This window comes from Papilio polytes, unplaced genomic scaffold, assembly GCF_000836215.1.
Source record: "Papilio polytes unplaced genomic scaffold, Ppol_1.0 DF822289.1, whole genome shotgun sequence".
NCBI classification, from domain to species: domain Eukaryota; kingdom Metazoa; phylum Arthropoda; class Insecta; order Lepidoptera; family Papilionidae; genus Papilio; species Papilio polytes.
Genome location: NW_013526915.1, coordinates 572,851 through 595,925, shown reverse-complemented (window position 1 = coordinate 595,925; position 23,075 = coordinate 572,851). Strand labels below are relative to the sequence as shown.

Genomic DNA, 23,075 nt, shown 5'->3' with positions numbered 1-23,075 from the left:
GTGATGGAAATATCCGATTTTGATACCTTATCTGACAGTGACGTCATTTTTAAGCTGTGCCTCTATCAGCTAGTGGTGGGACAGGTTCAAATACTAATAAAAAGGTGTTTTATAAATACATTCACGTAAAGATCAAAACCGTAACATTGCACATACTAATACTCCCACTAAAATACTCGTATCAGTGCATACAAATCAACAATAATAGTGATTACCTTATCTACGTGAACGGATAAAAGAATATTAATTACTCGTTTAGGATTCCGCCAGGAGCTTAAACAATACGTATATTGAATATCAGATAAATTTTGAAGATAATCAATTGATTATTTATGATCTAGATTAAGATATTAAATTATTTTACATGCGACTACTGTTCTGCTTTTAACATTTGAAGTAACAAACTAACAGAATTATTTTTATATTCATATCTTTATATTGACGCATCTAGTTATTCTGCAACTTCGCGTGGAATTACAAAAAAGTTAACTTGACGAGCCTACGTGCTATTCCATGTTATGTATCTCTGTTCCGATTTTCCTGATCCGTTCAGCCTTGGAGTAACGTGAATATAAACAATCATTTACCTAAATCTTCGCAATTTTATCAGTAAGATATCTTTCATTCACATCACAGAAAGAAATGTGAGATAAATCATGAATACAATTTTAAAGTTGATCATACTGCTAGACCTTAAATCGTTATCATATCATTCATGGTTACTAAGAATAATCTTACTAACATTATAAATGTGAAAGTTTAGATGGACCGATGGATGAATGTTAGAGTTTGTAGCCTAAACGGCTTAAGGGATTTCGATGAAATTTGACATAGATATAGAGGATAGTCTGGAAGAACACATAGGCTACTAGCTTGTTTTTTTTTCATAACGCGCGGACGAAGTCGCGTGCGAAACCTAGTAAAGATATAAAGACTAAATACAATGTTATCAGACTTGGCTTAATCAAAGGTAAACAATCCTGCATAAACAAGTATATAATTGCAGAATGTCTTCGAGGACATTTATGTTATAGTACGTTGCCCTCGTTTTGTGATATTGTTTCATTTAATAAGTCTCTATAAATCACTGAAATGAACTTACTTGTTAGTTACAATTCTGTCAGAGAGCGTCGGAGGTTTGATATATTTTTAAACAAACTATTTAATGTATTCTTAATTTCTAAATTCAGTAGATACATTCTGCCGTATCGATGTAAATAGAAAATAATAATAACACCTTATTACTAGAATATATCATTTATTTAGAATATAATTTGAAATTTTGATATTTAAAATTTACAGTACACTACGTTTTCTTATACCTTGGTCTGTAACTTTCTGTATCTTCTGGTATTTGTCTATCGCCGTCTTCACAAAGTTAGCAGCTGTACTAATCTTTTCTAAACGCTCTGGAGTAATGAAGGATCTCATTTCCTCGTGTATAGGACCAACTCCTTGGAAGCTTATCGTGCAAAGGTTCGTGTAGGAACAAACTCCAACGGTTATAAGAGAACCAATAAGTAGAACGAAGACGCTATTTAATATCCAACCAATAGTTCTTCCCATCAAGTGGACGATTGTCTGAAATTGTTAAAGTAACAGTTGATGTTATGATTTTTTTACAAACAAGTATTATGTATATCTAAAGAATACAAAAGCCTCTATGACTAGAAGTCGTTGGTGAAATAAATTTCTTGTCAGTTAGGAATCGTAATACAAAACTTTAAATGACTTACTCTAGAATCGGGCACTTGGCTCCAAAGAAGACCGAAGGTGGACGTGTCAGGCTCTAATAGGTAATCGCTAAGGCTGTTCCCGTACACGTCGTAACTGAAAAAATTAAAAATAGAAATATAAATACAAAAATGTTCACGTTTTTTATATAATGTTCAATACCTTATCCTATTCCCGTAGTGTCGGCGCACAGAGTGTTCGTCCTCCAGATAACTCTATCACCCATCATCTGTCACCACTCCCATCTTGGTCATATCACCTTTCACGCAATCCATCCCTTTCTAGATCTACCTCTACCGGTGTATCTTCACACTCATAAATAACATACTAAGAACTATCAAATGTAAAAGAATACGTGATGTTTTCTGCATAAGCACTTTAAATACATAAAGTAAGCATAACTAATGAAATGTTAATTGTGATATACGAACCCATTGCCGTAACCATAACCGGGAGCATACGGGATATCGGGATAGGCCACTTCCGACGGGGGATGTCCGTAGCCGTATTCCGGTAAAGGTAAATTGTCCTGGAAATAAATAGCACTGTGATAATTTCTATTACCGACTTGTATAAAAGGAGTGCATCTAACTAAAAATCTACTATTCAATATCTCTTCTACTAAGAGCGAAGTAATATAGGGTTGTATAGTAATTAGAGTATTTTTATCGAAATAACAGCAACAAAATCTTAGAGCGTGCGTGGACCTGTAACTAAATTATCGGACAACTGTTGTGATAATAGTTTTCAAAAGCTAGGTAACAATATAACTTACCACTCTATTAACGTCAGTAGATCCCACAGCGGAATCATCAGCTAACATCTCATTTTTCACAACCGGTCCTTGAGACCTCACTGGCTCTATCCTCGCTCTGCCTTCGTTCTTAAACTCTTCCCCTCTGTATACAGGATGATGCTCTTTTTCGTACTGCATATCTTTGTTGAAATGTTGTGTTTGCATTGGTATATCAGTTGGTTTAAATGTCGATAGTTTCTCCAACATATTCGGTGCTGGGATTTCTGCCGCTAAGGTTGCGTAGAGTATTGAAAACAAAATCCCTGAAGTATACATCTAAAAACAAAAATAAATTAATAGAAAATACAGATTATTAAAGTGCTTTGTTAGTTATAAATTGTTTTAAATGTTAAAACTTACTTTCTGTGCTTTCGAAGTACACTCGTTGAATTCAGAATAGGTAATGTAACTTTTGAATTGTTCCTTTTCTATTTATAACTCGGTCCCTTGTATCTTCGGGATACTCAGGTTATCTTCGGCACATTGTTTTGGCAATAGTTAACGATAACCGTATAATAGATAAAAGGTTCGTCAAAACTTTGGAATGTTACGGCGGGAAAAATGATACATAACAAAAGATCGCTTAAGCTTCTTTTTTAAATTTCATAACACAATTTAAAACGAACGCATGAATTAAGACTTTATGCATTTTATTAGTTATACTGAAAAACATCAAATTATTTTCCGATAGAAAGAAATGTTTCAATTATTTAAAAAGCCGAGTTACAAAAAGTTTTCAATACATTTGTCAGTCATTGTTAAAATTCAATATTCAATGTATTCAAACAGGTCAATATCGAATTAAAATGCTGTTTACTTTGTTATGATTACTTCCTTGAATCGATGAACTTTAAACAAACATAATTTTAAAAAAAATACATGCATTGGTCATCATATTTTTAATAGCTTTACTTTAATGGTTTGCTCCCTTTCACTCTGCTTGAAAAGGCTGAGACAACCGAGACTCGTAAACTCGTAACTACTGCATTCAGTCGTTAATTGGTCAGTAAGTCCTTGAATTCCCACCAAGGATAAGCAACATGTAAATTAATCAATAACACAAGTCATCAATAATTGAAACATGTCGGCTTTACGAGTTCTCACGGTACATATTTCAAGAAAGTAAAAAATCAATACTGTTTTTAAATATTACAGAAGTCATGTACAAAGTTCTTTTTAACTGTTATTACAGTTTGTTTCTATGTTTTGTAAAACTATCGGAATATATCTACAAAAGTATATCTTTGTCACTTTTTCTTCAAAGAGAATAAGGATAACATAATGTCATATCAAAAAAATATTCAATCAAAAGTCAACTAAGACCTACACATAAAATAATGTAAAATTACTTAATACTAACAATTTTAGCGAAATTATTAACTTGATATCCTCTAAAACTTATATATATTGTTTATACCAAACAATTCAATAAGAAACCTTATGCTTTATCTATTGCATTGTTTAACTTCAAAGATACAAAATTACTATTCAGGTAGTCGAAGAAAATATTTAGTTAACAAAATGTAAATAACAATTACACTATTGTTGCAAGGTTCTTTAGACATGCGATTGCAGTTTGTGTTGATAAGTATAGTGCTGACTCACAATAATTGCTTGCTCATAAGCGTTTGATAGCGTAAAGGACTGTACTCTCTTATATTTCTTTAAATGACATTTATTTCTACTACATCACAGATCTAAATCACTCCATATTAATCTATACTGCTATCGATGGATGGATGGATATCTATAGTAATATAATAAAGCGTAAACTTTGTTGCCTAAGATGCCAGCAATTACAGCATATTTTTGAATAATCCTTTTTTTTTTAAAAAAAAAAAGCCCTACACTTACGTCACGCTTTAGGCGTGTATTTTCACGATATTAAAGTTATGGAGTAAAAAATTGGATAAAAACCCTAATCTGGGAAAGAAACCATAACCATAAGCTGCCGACATCAAGGTACCAATGTTGTCATTTATGCATTTGAATTTTGACATTACACAAATGTAAACAATAAAATAAAGTATATATAATTTCATGCGGATGAAGCCGCACGGTAACTGATAGTCGGAAATAAATGAAACTAGAAGAGCTCTGTCGTTAACAGTTCTTAGCAATTGTACCCATTAGTCATAAAATGGGCGAAACGTTTTTATCAGTCAGATATTTTGTTGTTTAATTCTAAGAAAAACAATAAAAATTCAAAACATCTTATCGGCCAACTCATCGCTATTACTAGTCTCAGATATTTCTTAAAACAGTCATCCATTGATCATTAACTTACAAATTGGATGACATATTAGTTCACATCATATTCTATTCATGTACATTTAATTATGATTAATACATTTTACTAATCGTCAGCCCCCCGTACACAATTCCGCTGTTCTATAGGTTTTTTTTTTTTAATATTACTTAGCTTTAAGTATTTAATGTTTTGACCGCAACTGTATTAAATTTGTAGATAGAATAATTTAATTATTATGACGTGTACTCACCGCTTAATATACTCCCAAAATATTTTAATTTCCTCTTCAAAACTTACATTCATAATAACAATAATTGGAACTGTGTTTTACAAATGTTTGTCAACAAAATTTTCAGTTGGCAACCCTAATTTCTTGCATTAAATATATTCATTTCAAATTGAAATTATCGCGCGACATCAACACGATTTGATATTATTGTGCTACGATGGGAACTGGTGGCCGCTACTTCAACCCTTGTCCTCCACAAATGACTACATATCTATGTTATATACTAAAATATTCAGGGTTGAATTCAATCGATATCAGTACAAAATAGATTATGAAGGTGAAGGTAACTGTGTGTGTTATATTATTTAAAAAAAAGTTCATACATGCGCTTTTGTAGAGGCCATAACAAGTCAAGCCCTTAGGCCCAATTCATATTTTTTTAAACGTTCGTTAAAAATAAATAGTGAACTTGATAAGTAAAAATGGTCCCGGCAACAATTTTGCCGTTAAATGCCAAATAAAAAACTATGTGCATAGTGTGTACAGTTTGTATACTGCGACCCTTTTAATGACTGGATACTTAGTTTCGTAATGCAAATTATTATGATTAAAGGAAACGTTAGACTAAGGTTAAGATGCAGCTAAAGAAATGATATCATTCTAATCTGTTTTGACGTGTTGTTATCTTCCGGTATCCGAAGAAATGTGTGTGCATCATCGTCCTGTCATATGATTAAAAGATAATTTTCCGAGATTACTAGCATAAGAAGTTTGCACACGGTTCTGACACATATAGAATATTTTAAAACCACAAAAATGGCTAAAAAGGAATAAGAAATATGGTTGTAGATTAATATCCTGCATTCAACTATTGTACTACTGTAACTATTGTATACTCTCATTTTATTACACGGTGTAATTCCGTACAGTACGTATTGTAACGGAGAAACTGGCGATAACCGGCCGGAATGTCCAGATGTTACACCTTGTAACATTGGTCAGTACCCAACTTTAAATTTAGTGAAATGTTGAAATTTATTATACAAAATAAAAATATTAAAAATTAGTCCCTATTATTATATCCTTAGTTTAATATAATATCTTGCTTGAAAACTTGATTTTGCAAAAAAGTTTTTCAACGAAAATTGTTGCTTAATCTATGATGTCCTAAATTCTTGTACTCTTTGGTTCGTAATTTAAAAATAAAAATGTGAAAAAAAACGAAAAGCGCCAAAAGAAAACCCAAAACCGATGGCTTTTTTAATTTTAAAATAAACAAATGAAGATTTGTATAAAATAAATTCATAATTCGATTGAGAAGACATAATAATGACAAGGTAATACACACCTTTTGTTTAGCATTTTGTTTATGAATAAAACAACTGAAAACAACATTCATGAAACATAATTGATGAAATATAGTTATATCGTTATGATTATAAAAAAGCTGCCAACTGAAATACAATCTCTTTTAAATGGTTCTTCTAAAATTAATAACTACAAAAATGCTGTCGAAGAATTGGTAATTACTAGTATATCCAGGTATTGCAAACGATTTTATCCTTTTATTAATATCTTAATTTCAGGTCTATAATTCACTAGACGCCGATGCTACTTCGGTTGCCGTGAGAATTCATATCTATGAGAGTGTCATACAAGTCATTGATAATGGTTTTGGAATTGCGAAGTGCGATATTCCCCTCTTGGGAGAGAGGTACGCCAGTAGCAAAATTACCGACAAATCGTCATTTAAAAGTGCTCCTGTTAAATTTGGATTCCGAGGCGAATCTTTATCGAACATTATTGAAGTATCGGAGAGTGTTAAAATAACAACCAGGCATAAAGATAGGGATGAAACATGGGTTAAAATCTTTTATAAAGGACACCACAAAAATAGTCAAGTAACTTCAATGAGACCTTCAAAAGGAACAACAGTAAGTATATAATAATAATAATAATAATAATAATAATAATAATATCCATCAGCAACTTGCCCTTAAATATGCTCTTGTGGAATCTGAGGTACCATATTACCAATATCAGCCTACACCAGTTCTGGAAAATAGCCGTATCACGATCTACTGGGACCGATCTATTATTACGGACAGGACTATTGCTGCCAATAGACCTGATATAGTAATAATAGATCGGTCTGAGAGTTGTGTAATGTTAGTCGATGTCACTATCCCACATGACGAGAATCTCGTGAAAGCCGAAAATGAAAAGCTATTAAAATATTTGGATTTGGCTCACGAGATTACCGCCATGTGGCGTATGAAATCGACTACCATTATTCCGATAGTCGTTTCGGCACACGGGCTGATAGCGAAGAGCTTCGACTTACACCTCAAGAAGCTCTCGCTAGACAGTTGGATTAAGGGCCCGATTCAAAAGGCGGTTATTTTAGAAACCGCACGACTAGTGAGGAGGTTCCTGTCTCTGCAGCCCTGACCACTGGTTGCTTGAGTCATCGGATTCCGCAGCCGGTGGACTTACTATTTTTTTATATAATATGTTTTATTTTGTTATTTTTTTAAGAAAATCATGTGAAATGTATTATATATAAAAATAAGAGAATAAAGATATGAAGAAAATAATAATAATAATCATTTAATCTATTCAGAACACTACAGCACTTACAAAAATCACAACACACAGAAAATAACAAATTTAAAATTAAAATTATACCAATTATAACTAAAAGTAAAAACATGCAAAAAACAAGTATATGACGTTTAAAAAAATAGGTAAAGAAACGAAATGAGGGCTGAAACTCTGTAAGTGTTGCAATGCAGAACAGATAGGGCCTTTGCTCAGCTATGTGTTTACTACCCCTGGGGGTAGTAAACGCTGATATTCTGCAAATGCCTTTGCGTCCTTCGCACGTCAGTAACAGTAATTTAACAAAAATTATATCTTGTTTAAACGGCATCATCATCATCATCATCTCCTTATCCTACTCCCGTAGGGTCGGCGCAACAGGTTTTTGTCCTCCACATAACTCTATCATACGTCATCTCAGTCATCACTCCCTTTTTGACCATGTCACCTTTTACACAATCCATCCATCTCTCTCTAGGTCTACCTCTACCGATGTACCCTTCCACACTCATAACTAACATTCTCCTTGTAACATGCGATTCATCCCTCCTCATAACATGTTAAATGAATTAATTTAATTTTTTTTAATTAGTTTAATTATTAATTTGTTGTGTTATCTTGTTTAAACATGAGTAAATTTTTTTTTATGTTTCTTATTTCAGGTAGAAATTAAAGGGTTTCTCTACAATTTGCATATTCAGAAAAGAGCTACAAATCCATTGAAAGAATTGCAAAATATTAAATTACTTCTACAACAACTGTCACTAGTAAATACAAATGTTTCAATAAGTCTCCGTGATGACTCTAAAAATGAAATCTTATTTAAAGTACATAAAAACAGAGATGTATATCAAACTCTATATTCAGTATTTGAAATAGATAAAATAGATCTCCAAGAATTACAGATTGAAAAACATCAATATAAGGCAATAGGATTTATTAGTAAACAAAATACTAATATAAGTTCATACCAATGGATATATTTAAATGGAAGATTTCTCAAGAAATGTCATCTTCATGATATAATAAACAACAGTTTTATAAAAAATAAACAACTTTGTAGAAATGTGAAGACTAAGGTAAGTTCTTAAAAGTAATAGACACCTTTCGTTTCTAATCTAATCAGAAATTATACAAAAACACTGGTTTTCATTTTGGGAAAAAGTAAACAAATTACAAATCGTTTCAAACTTTATATAGAGAAAGATTTTATTTAACATTTGGACAATTTTTAACCCATTTTGTAGGAGAAAAAAGTCATGTTATTGGAAATTTTATGAATATTTGCTAAGATAGAAATAAGAACCTTGTAAAACATAACTTAAAAAAATCAGCTTCTTTAAAATTAAATGACTATACATTTTCCTTTTTACCATAGAGGTTTTTAATGTTCACTAAAATATCCATTTACAACCTAATCTTTGTATTTCAGAATATTTTTCTTGATTTCGAGAAGAACTTGCAAAAAAATGATATACCCACATATTTTATATTCATAACATGTCCTTATTTAGACTATGACATAAATAGAGATTCAACAAAAACAATTACAGAATTCAAAAATTGGAAACAAATTAGGGAGTTGTTGGAAAAATTAGTCCAATTCTACAAAGGTGATATAAAATTGAACAAATTAGAAGTATCTCAAACTGAAAGAAAAAACAAAATCGAAAATACACGAGAAGAAGTGAGGAAAATTATAGAGAAAGTATTGGGGAATAAAACTAAAGGTCATGAAATATCACAATTACGAAAAGGTGTTAAAGGTAAGTGTACATGACTTTGATACATTCAGATTTATGTCACTAAGTGTTTACTTACTTATGAGACTGCATAAGTTGCCATTGGTGGCAACTAATGTTCCCATGTTATTATATTCAATCTTACAATTTCTAATATTTTGTTACAAGGTAAGATAGTGAAGAAAAAGAAAAATCTAAATTCAAGCAGCAAGAAAGGATTTAAAAAAATGCATAAAGTAGGTAAAAAAATCAAAGAAACTGATCACAATCCCAAAGAAAAATTATCTGCATTAATAGAAGCTCCTATAAGCATGAATTTTCAAGTACCAATTAAGAATACTGAAAATGCAAATAATCTTATTGTTAAGAGATTCTTTGAAAGTATTAAAGTAAAGGGAAAAAATAAACCTAAGCTAAAAATTGAGCCCAAAATTCAGCAAAACAAGAAAGAAAAGTCGGTTGATACTCATACAAATAATCAAGAATTAGCAGACCTAGGTTACCTCAGTAATTTTAAGGAAAATACATCTTTAGTTATAGAAGATACAGCAAAAGATAACAATTTACTTGTTGCTCGAAATAAAAAGACATCCATAAAAGATATATCATTTAAAAGGAAAAGGAAAAAGCAAAAAATCGATCCTATAATGAAGCAATACACGCAAGAAACTGCATTAGAAATGTATAGTGAGAAAGTAAAGAAAAAGAAAAGAAAGATAAATGAAATAAAAGATAAAAATCCTTGCATGTTTGATGCGAAAGGAGATGCATCTTTTCTTCAAAATGAAAATAATATTCATACATTCTATGAGCACAAATTAGCATTTAATGGCATTACGCCTTTAAATAGAGTTGGAAAAGATTACCTAAAATCAGGTGATCTTTTAAACACAATTCTAAATAGCCAAAAAGTCTATAGTGAAGAAAATATTGTACAATTCAAAAGGCCTTACAAAAACCAAAATAAGTTCTATGAGAAAAGAACACTCCATCAAAAAAATTGCATCCAATCTATTGAAAGAGGAAACAATGATATTGTAAATGATACAGTCTATAGAAATAATGATCAATTTCCCGATATTGATTATAGTACTTATATAAGAAAACAAACTGATAATTTGCGAAACATACAAAAATGTTTTGAAAACAAATACAACAATATTGAAAGAGATATCATCCACGTCCAAAATGAATGGGAACTGACTTCAAATTTAGACCAATATGATAGGCATAATGATAGAAATACACACATTAATGGAATAGAAACCAACTTTTCAACAACACATATTTACAAATCGTTTCCTAAACTGACTTTCGAAAGCCATAAATATAATTTAAATGATGCTATGATGCGAAATAATAAGCTAAAACGATTTATTAGTAAGCAATCTAAAGACAATTTCAATCTCCACAATAATCAGCACAACAATGTAACACCAATTAACAAATCTCATTTTAAACAACATTACAACAACAGAAGTAAAAGAAAAAAATTAAATAAAAATCCTTATTTAGAGCCAACAAAAAAAGTGCCTTATTATGAACATAAATCTTCACATACGATTGAATTTTCTACTAATATGTACAATGCCAACAAAAATACAAGCTTAGAACAATGGAAGTACAAAATAACAGGCAATGTACAAAATACATATACAATTATAGACTCAAATGTATCATTAGATATAGAAAATTACCTAAACAATTTAAATACCAATGCAACACTTAATCAGGAATCTGTAGCTTCATATCTCAGATACAATTTAAGTTCAGCAAAATTAATTGAAAAAGAAACGCATCAAGACCCTACCGTAATACAGAACTTAGAAGAAAATAATTTAGAAGTGAACATTTTAAACTCTAAAATGCCAGCATTCAATTTCACTGAGAAAAGTGATAACCAAATAGAACCTATCAACTTATGTGAAGCTGTTTATTTTAATAATGAAGTCAATATGGACAAAGAAAAAACAATTCAAGACAACGTTAATTATTTAGCTACTGGAAATAATACAGGACATGTTTCTAATAATTCTCCGTCTTATAAAAACGACGTATTGTCACGGTATTTTCAAACTATCGAAAATATCCAAAATTTATCTTTAAATGACTACCCTAATATATTAAATAGAGAGCAAAGCGGTAAAAAAATAAATCAACTCGACGAAAATCAAAACGATAATTGTCCTGTAGTAGATATTGCTGATAAATCAGGTAACGTAATTACTGAAGAAGTAATATCAAGCCATTTTCAAACAGTACAAAAAGATCAAATATTGCAAATGGGTAAATCAAAAAATTTGTTCAGTAGCGAAGAATATAGTAAAGAAAAAAAGAATGTTGAGGAAAGACAACAAAATGAAGATTCTAATTTAGTTGCAAACAACACAAGGATTGAGAATGGATGTAATATTATTGAGGTAAAAAACAATAATGTAATCAATGAGAATCAAAACATGGATACAGAAAATTCAAATAATAGTGATACTGTTAAATCTAGTAAAGATGATGAAAAAATAATAAGTATTGAAGATAATCAATTAAAAAATAATGAATTACAAATTGTAGAGGAGAATGCTGAAATAATGCCAAATGCTGGTAATGAAAAACGAAAAATTACTGAAAATTTTAAATTACAACGCAGACATAGTTTTGTACCTAAAGGTAAAGATTTTTAAATGAATTTAAGGAATAATTTTTAATACTTGTTTTTGACTATTTTTATGTTTCTAGGAATGTCACCAATATTTGAAAACTGCAACAATAAAAATATCTGCTCATACAATTTAGAGACAGATTATTTTCAAGATGTATGTTTTGATTATTTTTTTAATTTCATTTTTATTATTATTATTGCTTAAGAATATCTATAGAAAAAATATATAATTTGATTATAGGATCTTTATAACAATTTTGCAAATGATGTACTGGACAATATAAAAATATATGAAAATAAAGTTTCAAACATGAGTGAAGTAACTAAAAAGATTAACAAAGATCCGAATTGTTTAAAATTTAACACACAATCTCTTAAGGACGCAAAAGTTAGTATCTGTTTCATTAGAAAACAATATGTACAATACATCTTTAAAATTCGGTTTTTTTTAGGTATTCGGTCAAGTTGACAGGAAGTTCATATGCGCAGAATTAAAAAGCGAAAATATCAATATGAAACATTTGGTATTATTTGACCAACATGCTGTTCACGAAAGAATTTCACTGGAAGAGAATTTATCAGGTAACTTAAAAAAAATGTAATAGTTTTTGATATATTCAAATACTAACATTCACCAGCAACTCCGTCCGCGTGGAATTGAAAATAACATAAGTGAGTAGCCTATGTGTTCTTCAGCATTCGTATTTCGTTCAGTCTTTTAGGCTACAAACTACAAACATCCATCCATTTAAACTTTCGTATTTATAGTGTTGGTAACATCAGTAAAATTAGTATGATTTATATTTTTTTTTTTTCAAAAAATCTTAAAACCACATGTTTTTTAAAACCAGATTATAAAGATGTTGACCAATGGCATAGTATAAATTGTGAAACAATCTCATTGAAGCTTTCTAAAGACGATGTTCTTTACCTCAACAATTTTAGAGATAAATTTAAACAATTTGGTCTAGATTGGAAAATAGAAAGCGATTCTTTAATCACTATTAATGCTGTACCCAAAGCTTTATTTGGAAAATATTGTAGACAGGTAATCATTTATTTTCTCAATTTTCTATACAAAAAAAAATCTTGAAATATTAGTAAACTTTTTTTTTCTTAAGGATATTTTGTAATACTTCTTACAGGCTGACGTCATAATACAATCTATTAAAAAGCTAATCTTAGAAGAAATTAAAGCAATAAAATCTCAAGGAGGTAACACTTTGTTGTATCCAAAATCAATTATGGACCTTGTGTATAGTGAGGTCAGATGCAAAATTATATACCAGAAAATTAGATTCATTTCCACTTGCGAACACTTCAGTCGAATTATAACTATGAAACGAGACATCATAATTTATTCTAGGCTTGTAGATATGCAATAAAATTTGGAGAAAAACTATCGAAGAGGGAATGTGCAACACTCATCAGTACTCTATCTAGCTGTAGGACGCCATTCCAGTGCGCGCACGGCAGGCCAGTGCTCGCTGTGCTGGCGGATGTGACTACGTATGACTATGAGTATAAGGTACAATTTTGTTGAAAGATTGCGTAGAATCTTATTACACGTTTGTGGTTGCCTTTGTTTTGAAATTAATGTTTTTAGGCAGTTTTTTTACGTGTATTTATTTAGGTTCAGAACATGTTTAAATTGAGATCATTTCTTGTTTATTTACAGGTGGATAAGTCTAAAATCTTAAAATTTAGAAATAAAATGGCATAAAGTACTTTTATGGTTTTTATTTCGTTTTTTTATAATCATACTATAGTTCATTCATATTTCGTTATTTATATTTCGATAAAGATAATTTAACTTCTGTTTTAACTTCAATTGTTTTGTAGTGGTTTCCAAATGTAATTGATTTTATCCATTTGATGTAAGGATATACTCTTGTATGGACATCAGGGAAACCTACAGCGCAAGGTATTCCCCATGATACCACACCAACGAGCACATTGTCTTTGATTAAAGGGCTGCCAGAATCACCCTATGAATTAAAAAAAAATATGTATGCAAAAAAAAACACGTATTCAAAAATAAAAAAAAATCAACTCACATGACAGGTTCCTTGACCGATCCTCGTAAAAGTGCAAAACATTGAATCCGTTACATTTCTCGAATAACGCATAGCATAACGACAAGTTTTCTGACAAAAAACCGTCAAATTTAATGCGTACATCTTGCGACTAGAGTCTCCGTAAGGCTGTTTGAAATAAATTTCTATGTATAATTTGATTTTAATAAAAACACTGTTTAATTTTAATTTTTTGTCATGTGTATTACAGTACCTCTTTTGCCCCAAATCCAGATAAAATAACTGGATCTCGATCTTGCAAATTACTTTTCGGAAGTTGGAGTACATCAATATAGCTCAGGTTAAATGTTCCTCTAATCTTAACTATAGCTATGTCATTTATTCTTCGAGTAAAATTATATCCATGATACAAATGTATACTTTTTACACTAAATTCTTTACCACCTTTGTATAAATCAGTTGTTCCAACAACTACTTTAATATATCGTGGTTTAACTCTAGAAAAAAATGTGAATCACTAGTTATGAATCGCGACTCGGTCCGCGTGGAATTAAAAAAAAACGAAAGTGTAGCCTATGTTCTTTCGAATTATCCTCTACGTCTATTAAAAAAAATCATCGAAATCCGTTCAGTCTTTCAGACTACAAACTGTAACAAACATCCATCTAAACTTTCCCATTTGTAAAATTAATATGAAATATGTTGGCTGTAAAAATTACTGTTTAAAAAAAAAACTATATACCTTACCTGTTGACACAATGCGCCGCAGTAAGCAAATGTCTTCGAGAAATAACTGCACTGCCACAAACATGATGTCCAGTTAAATTTTGTAATGACCCATGGAATCTACCGAATTCTTGTGGAGCTCGATCACCACCTATTAATCTAGGCGAAAATCCTATAATTATATGAATAAGTTAACTCATTGTCTATTATCCTTTATCACAGCATAACAAAAATATATTTTATTTTAACCTTCAGACATTGATAAATAACTGATACAAAGTAAACAATAAAAGGAAATATTAAATTGTGTTGACTTTTGAAAGAACATTCTTTTCATGTAAACACTAGCGGTAATGCTGTTTTTTGGTAAATACAAGCATAATGGCCATAAATCTACTTTGATAATAGTTAATGATTAAATCACAACATTTTATCTTCCGTATCATATTATACTAGCTGTGATAGTGTTATCATCATGGTAATGATGTTAAGAACAATTCAAAGAAAGCCGGTGTGAATAGTCATCTTCGTGATTTCCTTATACGGAATACAAAGAATTTTTCTTATCTAGCTCAAATGAAAGGAAGTAGGTATCCGTGACCAGCCAGCAGGATTGTAAAGGTGTTTCATACTTGTACAATAGAAAAGTGTACCAGTATTTCGCAAATTCGAAATCCATAGTCTCTGCTAACCACCTATACCGATTGGTTATGAGTGTTTTGTAACTGTAGTTCCTCTACTAACTACAAAAAGTGGGATTATAAAACTTGAAGTAGTCATTATCAAGAGTGGTTCCTTTTTATTATGTTTTTATGTTGCATTAATTTGAATAACGAAATAAAATTGAGAGCTTTACATAGCCGGCTGTTTGTATGTTTAACCGTAAGTTTTTCAGCCAAATTATTGTTAATTCTTAAAACATCAGTTTATGAAGCAAATTGACTAATAAATTGTGCTTCTATTAGATACGAATTCTTGAATTAAAATAGTTACCTAAAGCAATTATGATTTTTCTGTTGTTATTTAGTTGAAATCTGGCAATAAAAAAGCTAATGTCAAGTTTAGCTGTAAAAAAATGACATTGACAATGTCAATTGTCATTTGGTGACGCTCTCGTCTTGATCTTGTGTTTTACGAAATAAAATTTTTTAACAAATAAATACATAACAGAATATAATTTAAAATTATATAAATGTAGAATTGTGCATATTACATACATTTTGTTTTAAGATGGATATTCTTAAAGCAGAGATAGCTAAAAAACGTAAACTTATTGAAGAGAAGAATATTTTGGTATGTATAGTTAAATGTTTGTGTTTTCATTATCGCTAGGCTGATGTCGTCTAATTACTTTTTCTTAATAATCAGAATTCAACTAAGAAATACTTCAAGAGAGGCGAGCTTTTAGCAAAGGAGCAAGAAGAGTACTTGAAAAAGTATGGTTTGAAACCTGAGGAACCACAAAGTGAATCAAAAGAAGATGAAGAAAAGGGTGAGTTTATTTATAATCTACCGTTTCCCACGACTTAGTCTGCACTGTACTTATAAAGATGTGTATGTGTTCTTTCAGAATATGTTCTATACCTGTGCCAAATTTCAACATGATTTGTTAAGCTGTTTTGGACATACATAGTAACAAACATTCACATGTTTAACATATTTTTTTAATTTTAGTAAAGAAAAAAGAAAATGAAAGTGAGCAAACAGAAAGTGCTACTCTTCCTAGAACTGAAGTGGTAAAAAGATTAAGGGAGCGTGGACATCCAATCATTTTATTTGGAGAGAGTGAAGTTCAATCATTCAGAAGATTGAGAAGGATAGAAATTCAGGAACCTGAAGCAAATAGAGTAAGTTAAAGATACTTAAACTTTTCGAAATTACACAGTTTTAACTAAACATTGGAGTGTTCAGTTGGTTTCAACTGGTCAGTTTGTTCAGTTGGTTTGTCTGTAAAGTTAGTTTAAACTATTAATTTGTTTGTTAAGTTGGTTTTAACTTAGCTGTATGGCTGTTTTCTTACTTTCAACAGCAGTTTGACTTTAGCATGTCATTGATGTAATTTTTTAATGTGATTTTTGTAAATTCTCTTTTTAGGGTTTAAGAAATGACTTCCAAGAAGCTATGGAGAAAGTTGATCAAGCATATTTGAATGAAATATTAGCATTAGGGACAAATGTAAGTATTTTTATTTCTATACTTTTAATGTTTTCATGCCAGACTTATGGAAGTATAAACATACTTTAAAGAGTATTTTGCTAAGCTAAAGTTTTTGATTAAATTAGAACTTAGTTAACTGCTTAAAGGTTTAAAATGATTTAAGCACAGTGCTAATATTAGAATTTCCATATTATCCAAATATACTGCAGAAATGTAGTTTTGAGCTTAGAAATTTTAATGTTCATTAAATTACATATTGTAGATTTATGGTGTAGTGTAGTTTTGTAAGAATTTTTTTTTATAACTATAAAATAAAAATAAATAAAATAAAACACTATTTATTGACTATGTCACTTAAATAAATGGATAAATAATAAATAAGTAAAATGTATTGATTTCAGAATGACAATGAAAAAGCTCACAATGAGGATGATTTGGATGATTCCATCACATATGAATTTATTCAAGAAATGGCAAAAACTATGGGTCAGGGTGACAGAAATCATGATATGACAGTCATCATGACATTGTTGCAGGTATGATATCTTAATTAAAAATATGAAACATTAGTTGTTGCTCCCGACTCCATCCAATTGTAATTTAGAAATAGTAAAAAACATAGTCTATGTTACTTACAAATAAGAGCTTTTGATTGGTGAATTAATTTTGAAATCTAGCCAGTCCTTTTTGAGTTAATTAAATATGTACAAAACCAAAAATAACAAATCTTTCCTCTTTATAATATTAGTATAGATCTAAGTAAAATGCAATTACTTATAACAATTGTTTTTATGTATTTTGCAGTTTCTACTAAAAATGTGGGGCCAACAATTAAATTCCGCGATAGCGGCTGAAAAGAATTCTGCAAAACATAAAATGGCGAGAGCGACGTACACACAGACACAAGTGTATCTGAAACCTTTAACAAGGAAATTAAAAAAGAAATCCTTGCCAGAAGACATTTGTGACAGTCTCATGGAAATAACAAAGCATTTATTAGAAAGGAACTATATTATGGTATGTATAACATTTCTGTTAAAGTTGAAGGTGAAAGAGTTTTTGTAGTCTGCCCTGTTGGGTTGGGTTATTTCAATACATACAAAAATACAAATCTTTTGTCTTATAATATTAGGATAGAGGAGAGATTTATATTTTTGTATATAACAAGTAAATTCTAAAACTTAATTCTGTTGGACTTGTATCAAAAAATATTTTACCAGTAAGCTACATAACTAAGTAACAAAGACTATTTTTGTTACTAGAAAATAACTTTTTTAAATTCCATGAGTCAAATTCAAATGATAATGAAGGTCTTTGTCATTGTGTAGAAATTACCATTGCCATGGCAATGTCGCTTCTTTGCTGCTATTGTTTTGTATTTTTTCCCTTTCTAGTATGATAAAAATAAAAAAAATCAGTAAATCACCCCCTGTATATAAGCTGATTGTAGGGTTTTTGATAAAAAAAAAGAAATTAAAAACGGTGTGATTGGTGACAACTTACATAACAAAGAAGTGTATGTTTCTGTTATATTAGTATAGATAAGATATTTTTAAAGTTCACACACATACACCCAGAAACAATCAAATACATAACATAATTTATAAAGAAATTTATGTTATCACTAGCTTTAGTCCGCAACCATCCATGTGTAGTTAAAAATAAAATAAGTGGTTTATGTGTTCTTCCAGACTATCCTCTACATCTATGCCAAATTTCATCAAGATCTATTCAGTTTAGGCTACAAACTCTAACAAACATCCATCTAAACTTTCGCATCTGTATTAATAGTATGATTTCAGGCTAGTGACGCCTACCTACAAATGGCGATAGGCAACGCGCCGTGGCCCATTGGTGTAACCATGGTAGGTATCCACGCACGTACCGGCCGGGAGAAGATCTTCTCTAAGAATGTCGCCCATGTGATGAACGATGAAACACAAAGAAAATATATACAAGCTTTGAAACGACTTATGACTAAATGTCAGGAATACTTTCCAACTGATCCATCCAGATGTGTCGAATATAATACTATAAAATGATTTTAGTATAAGAGCGGTTTTATTTGAATCACCAATACCTTTTTGCCTGACATTGATCACTCTCTTAAATTCCATCCAAAGTTATATCCAACTTGTATATTACTCAACCCTTGTAATAAATCACTCTTTATTAAGGAAAATTAAGTAATCATTACAGATTTAATGTCCAGTAATTTCTGTTTCTTTTCGGTCACCTATTTTAAAATAATAATTCCTTGAGAGTACTATTGAAAGCTTCAGCTTATTATTTTGAACAATTGCAAATTATGCAAAAACAACTTACAGTTGGCATTTAGCAAGTGTTGAAGGTATTTTTTTTTATTTTTGACCGACTTCCCAAAAGAAGGAGGTACTCAATTCGTCTGTGTGCTTTTTTATGTGTGTTACGGCATAACTTCGCCCCTGGTGGACCGATTTAGCTTAGCTCAAAATCGCGTCACAAAAAGTGGGGTTTTACGTAGCCTAAACTATAAGACTTACATAAAAATTATGCATGGAAGAACTGCTTTGTAGATGTCGATGCTTGTTTCAAAAACATTTTTTTTTGGTTAATGTTTCACTGAACGCACCCTTTTTTAAAGAATCGTTTTTTTTCCTTGATTTTGCACCTGACGTTGACGTTTTGACGTTATTTTGAAGTATAAAGTAAACATCAATTTTTGTTGTTATTTGAAATTGAAATGAATTTATATTTATAAATACGTTTTATGCAGTGAAACTACATATAAATCGTATTTAAACATATACATCAAATGATAAACTTGTGAAATCAAAATGATATTTGACTATTTATTTAAGTTTCATTTACAAGATATTTCAAATATTTTATCTGAATTAGACAACTTAGGTTATTACAATATTAAAATCGAGTAAGGGGAAACTTAAAATGCAGTTTACTCCATTCCTTTTCATAATTATAAAGTCAAAAAATATCATATTTTTTCAGTTTCATGAAATTATTTGAAACATATCCAGATGTTGGGGACAAGGTGCTCTGTAGTCCCGTAGAAATTCTACCAATATGCAATAACGATATAATCAAAGCACAACAAACTATTCTAGAAAGTGAGGAATACATCACCTTAATTAGCCAACTAAAATATACGTCATTGAAAAGAAATGTACGAGCCAGATTTTTTGGATTACCTGTTTGCCCTGAGCTACATCGCACAATTTTTCCGAAAAATGTTGATATGGGATGTTTTTTAAAAGTATCAGGTAATAAATACATAAATATAAAGATATTTAACTAAAGCATAGCTTCTCCACTCTAATGTAATGGCCATATTTATATAAATTTCTTTGGAATTATGTTACAAAATAGAATTAAGGAATGTCTATCTTATGAATTAGATTTTGTTAAGTTTAGTAAGTTACATTATTATTCCAGGTACAGTTGTAAGAGTGACGCAAACAAAAATGCTAGAATATCAACGAAAGTATGTATGTATGAAGTGTAAGTTTGAGAACTGTGTTGAAGCAGATTTTGAGAACCGATATATTTTAAGAGCTCCATCTAAATGTGGTAATAATGACACAAGGTGCAAGTGTTCAACATTTACTCAAGTGAATCTTGTATCAAGAGAATATTGTAGAGATTATCAAGAAATTAAAATACAGGTAACATCTTACTTTTTACTAAATAATATAAATGCAAAAGTTTAGATAGATGGATGATTTTTAAGAGTTTGTAGTCTAAACTGCTGAATGGTATAGATGTAGAGCAATGTATCTGTAGTTCCTCTGGTGTTGCGGATGTCCATGGGCGTTGTTGACCACCTTGGTGTACACGCCGCTCGTTTGTCCTCTTTTACTATAAAAAAATAAAAAAAATGCCTGGAAGAAGACCTATGTGTAGCCAGTGACAAGTATATTAGATATTTCTTTTGGTTTGGTTAGCTTTTAGTAGTTCGTTAGATTTCATATTGAAGGTAATATGATGAGGAAACTGTTTCTTTCAGGAACAAGTAAACAAGCTTAGTATAGGTACAATACCGGGATCAATGTGGGTAGTTCTAGAAGATGATTTGGTGGATTGTTGCAAGCCTGGTGATGATGTTAATATATGGTAAGTGTGCATTTTTATTTTCATAATTAAACTAGCTTTCGCCCAAGACTCCGTATGCGTATGCGATGTGTCCTTCCAGACTATGCTTTACATCTATGCAAAATTTCATTGAGATCCGTTCAGCCGTTGAGCCTACAAACTCCGACAAACATTAATCCATCAATCCATCTGTCCATCTAAACTTTCGCATTCATACTAGTAATAATATAGAATTAAAAATTAAGTAGACATTGAAAACACTAATTTAAAAAAAATATGTTTGTACCAGTCTACAGTAATGCATGAAAATTGTAGAAAAAATTATGCTTAGTTTCTTATTGAGAAAATTATTTTTTAGTGGAACAATTCGTCGTCGCTGGCGTCCTTCAGTGCTAAACAAAAAATCTGAAGTAGAATTAGTGATGCAAGCTAATTATTTAGAAGTGAGTAACGCTCAAAGATCAGAAGTGATTGCTTCAGCACCAGATGTTAAAGATTGCTTTAATGAATTTTGGAGTAAATTTGAAGCCTGTCCATTAAAAGGCAGAGACCAGATTTTAGCGTCGGTATGTCCACAGGTTAGTTAAAACAAAAGATTCTGGTAGTAGTTATTCTCTTAAATATCGAAGATTTTATGTTTATTTTAAATTTTTCTATACTAGTTACCGAACCCTGCTGGCGACGTGAAAGTATGACATTGCTAGTGGGAGGTGTACATTTTAGAAAATATGTATTTGTTAAATAAAAAATATAATAGTCTGGAATAGTAAGAAAAAACAAACATAATATGTCAATATGATAGATTTACATTGCTGAAATTAAAAAAAAAATTAAAAAACTTGTCTTTCCATCTGCAAATCTGCATTTATATTGTAATTTCTAATTAATAATGAACAATTCAAAATAATTGTTATTTTTTCCTCATTTTCAGGTGTATGGGTTACACTTAGTGAAGTTAGCGGTAATACTAACTGTGATAACTGGTTCAAATCATGCCTTTGATGACTCTAATGAAGTTAAGGATGATAAAAACGCGATACATGTTAGAGGACAGTGTCATTTGCTGTTAGTTGGCGATCCAGGTAACATAGACTTAAAATTTTGATAGAAGTCATGTCCCAAAATAATAGAGAAGTAGGATTTCCATCCCACAATCACAAAACTGGCGTGAAGTGGATGCAATTCCAAAATATATGTGTGTGCCGGAGGTCTAATTTTAGTAACTTATCCTTCTAACTCTTTTTTTTACGAAGAAAAGATAGGAAGGGAAATCGGATTTGACGGTGAAGACGCATAGGAAATATACTCTTTTCCTTCTCTTTGCAATTCATAGTAATATTTTAATGAGGAACGATTTGTATTTTTGTATGTATTGAAATACCTTAAAAACTACTGGATTGATTAAAAAAAAAACCCACCATTAGAAAGCTACGTTATCAGTACATAGGCTTCTATTAATATTTTTTAAATTCATGCAAGCGAAGTCGCGAGTAACAGATAGGCTTGTATAAATAAGGTGAAAAAAAATTAATCTCAGGTACAGGAAAGTCGCAGTTACTCCGCGCGGGTGCGGAGTTAACGCCACGCTCTGTATTCACTTCTGGAGCTGGCAGCACGCGCGCGGGACTCACCTGTGCCGCACTAAGAGTTAGTTATCTATATTTGAGAGTATTAATGCAAATAGACTTGCTAATTTTTAGTAATCCATTTATGCCATATTTCATCGAGATCCGTTCAGCTGTTTAGGTAAACTCTAACAAATATCTATCAATCTAAATTTTCATGTCTTACTAATATTATAAATGCGAAAGTTTAGATGAATGTCTGTTAGAGTTTGTAACCTAAAGAACTTAACGGATATCGATTATTGGCATAGATGCAGAAAATCTGAAAGAACACGTAGGTTACTGTTTTTATTCTACACAGAGTTAAAGCTAGTTTATATTTTTTTTTATAATACAAGGTAGCAAACAAGCAAGTGGCCACCTAAATCCACCGAAATGGAAAGCGACCGCTGCCCATAGACATCCGCAATTGCAGATGCTGTCTACCTTTAAT

General features: G+C 30.8%; 5 protein-coding genes across 5 annotated transcripts in view; 2 read left to right on the top strand and 3 right to left on the bottom strand.

The window, feature by feature from the left end:
* LOC106106266 (glutathione S-transferase D7-like) overlaps positions 1-23,075 on the bottom strand; it is a 144,773-nt gene that overhangs the window by 6,851 nt on the left and 114,847 nt on the right. The gene's annotated exons all lie outside the window — the stretch shown is intronic.
* On the bottom strand, positions 1,297-2,951 carry LOC106106171. The gene is made up of 5 exons (XM_013286718.1): positions 2,891-2,951; positions 2,510-2,806; positions 2,166-2,263; positions 1,737-1,830; positions 1,297-1,581 (listed from the first exon to the last, which is right to left on the bottom strand). The coding sequence occupies exons 2-5, from the start codon at positions 2,804-2,806 to the stop codon at positions 1,297-1,299; spliced, it is 774 nt and encodes a 257-aa protein (XP_013142172.1). The 5' UTR covers positions 2,891-2,951.
* Positions 6,427-13,732, top strand: LOC106106262 (putative uncharacterized protein DDB_G0282133). The gene is made up of 12 exons (XM_013286812.1): positions 6,427-6,532; positions 6,597-6,944; positions 8,274-8,690; positions 9,044-9,377; positions 9,522-12,017; positions 12,087-12,163; positions 12,251-12,397; positions 12,462-12,591; positions 12,861-13,057; positions 13,155-13,274; positions 13,376-13,537; positions 13,688-13,732. Exons 1-12 carry the CDS (start codon positions 6,443-6,445, stop codon positions 13,730-13,732), a joined length of 4,563 nt encoding a protein of 1,520 aa, XP_013142266.1. The 5' UTR covers positions 6,427-6,442.
* On the bottom strand, positions 13,794-15,444 carry LOC106106170 (chymotrypsin-2-like). The gene is made up of 5 exons (XM_013286717.1): positions 15,377-15,444; positions 14,793-14,943; positions 14,299-14,542; positions 14,067-14,213; positions 13,794-13,997 (listed from the first exon to the last, which is right to left on the bottom strand). Exons 1-5 carry the CDS (start codon positions 15,399-15,401, stop codon positions 13,794-13,796), a joined length of 771 nt encoding a protein of 256 aa, XP_013142171.1. The 5' UTR covers positions 15,402-15,444.
* LOC106106169 (DNA helicase MCM9) overlaps positions 15,856-23,075 on the top strand; it is an 11,855-nt gene continuing 4,635 nt past the window's right edge. The window contains exons 1-14 of the mRNA XM_013286716.1: positions 15,856-16,064; positions 16,140-16,263; positions 16,446-16,618; positions 16,866-16,946; positions 17,330-17,464; positions 17,733-17,945; positions 18,731-18,964; positions 19,733-19,839; positions 19,917-20,188; positions 20,361-20,590; positions 20,932-21,038; positions 21,376-21,595; positions 21,949-22,099; positions 22,555-22,664. Of these exons, the coding sequence (XP_013142170.1) occupies positions 16,002-16,064; positions 16,140-16,263; positions 16,446-16,618; positions 16,866-16,946; positions 17,330-17,464; positions 17,733-17,945; positions 18,731-18,964; positions 19,733-19,839; positions 19,917-20,188; positions 20,361-20,590; positions 20,932-21,038; positions 21,376-21,595; positions 21,949-22,099; positions 22,555-22,664 (2,220 nt within the window). The 5' untranslated portion in view covers positions 15,856-16,001. The remainder of the gene's footprint in view (positions 16,065-16,139; positions 16,264-16,445; positions 16,619-16,865; positions 16,947-17,329; positions 17,465-17,732; positions 17,946-18,730; positions 18,965-19,732; positions 19,840-19,916; positions 20,189-20,360; positions 20,591-20,931; positions 21,039-21,375; positions 21,596-21,948; positions 22,100-22,554; positions 22,665-23,075) is intronic.

What these genes read in the sequence shown, in the direction of transcription:
- LOC106106171 (XM_013286718.1), bottom strand. Translation starts at nt 2,806, where the DNA reads ATGTATACTTCAGGGATTTTGTTTTCAATACTCTACGCAACCTTAGCG. An exon ending in CTACTGACGTTAATAGAGTG is followed by an intron (nt 2,264 to 2,509) that starts GTAAGTTATATT and finishes ATTTATTTCCAG; the next exon opens with GACAATTTACCTTTACCGGA. An exon ending in GCCAAGTGCCCGATTCTAGA is followed by an intron (nt 1,582 to 1,736) that starts GTAAGTCATTTA and finishes TAACAATTTCAG; the next exon opens with ACAATCGTCCACTTGATGGG.
- LOC106106262 (XM_013286812.1), top strand. Translation starts at nt 6,443, where the DNA reads ATGATTATAAAAAAGCTGCCAACTGAAATACAATCTCTTTTAAATGGT. An exon ending in GACCTTCAAAAGGAACAACA is followed by an intron (nt 6,945 to 8,273) that starts GTAAGTATATAA and finishes TTCTTATTTCAG; the next exon opens with GTAGAAATTAAAGGGTTTCT. An exon ending in AGACAGATTATTTTCAAGAT is followed by an intron (nt 12,164 to 12,250) that starts GTATGTTTTGAT and finishes ATTTGATTATAG; the next exon opens with GATCTTTATAACAATTTTGC.
- LOC106106170 (XM_013286717.1), bottom strand. Translation starts at nt 15,401, where the DNA reads ATGAAACACCTTTACAATCCTGCTG. An exon ending in ACACCTTTACAATCCTGCTG is followed by an intron (nt 14,944 to 15,376) that starts GCTGGTCACGGA and finishes ATATAATTATAG; the next exon opens with GATTTTCGCCTAGATTAATA. An exon ending in GCGGCGCATTGTGTCAACAG is followed by an intron (nt 14,543 to 14,792) that starts GTAAGGTATATA and finishes ATTTTTTTCTAG; the next exon opens with AGTTAAACCACGATATATTA.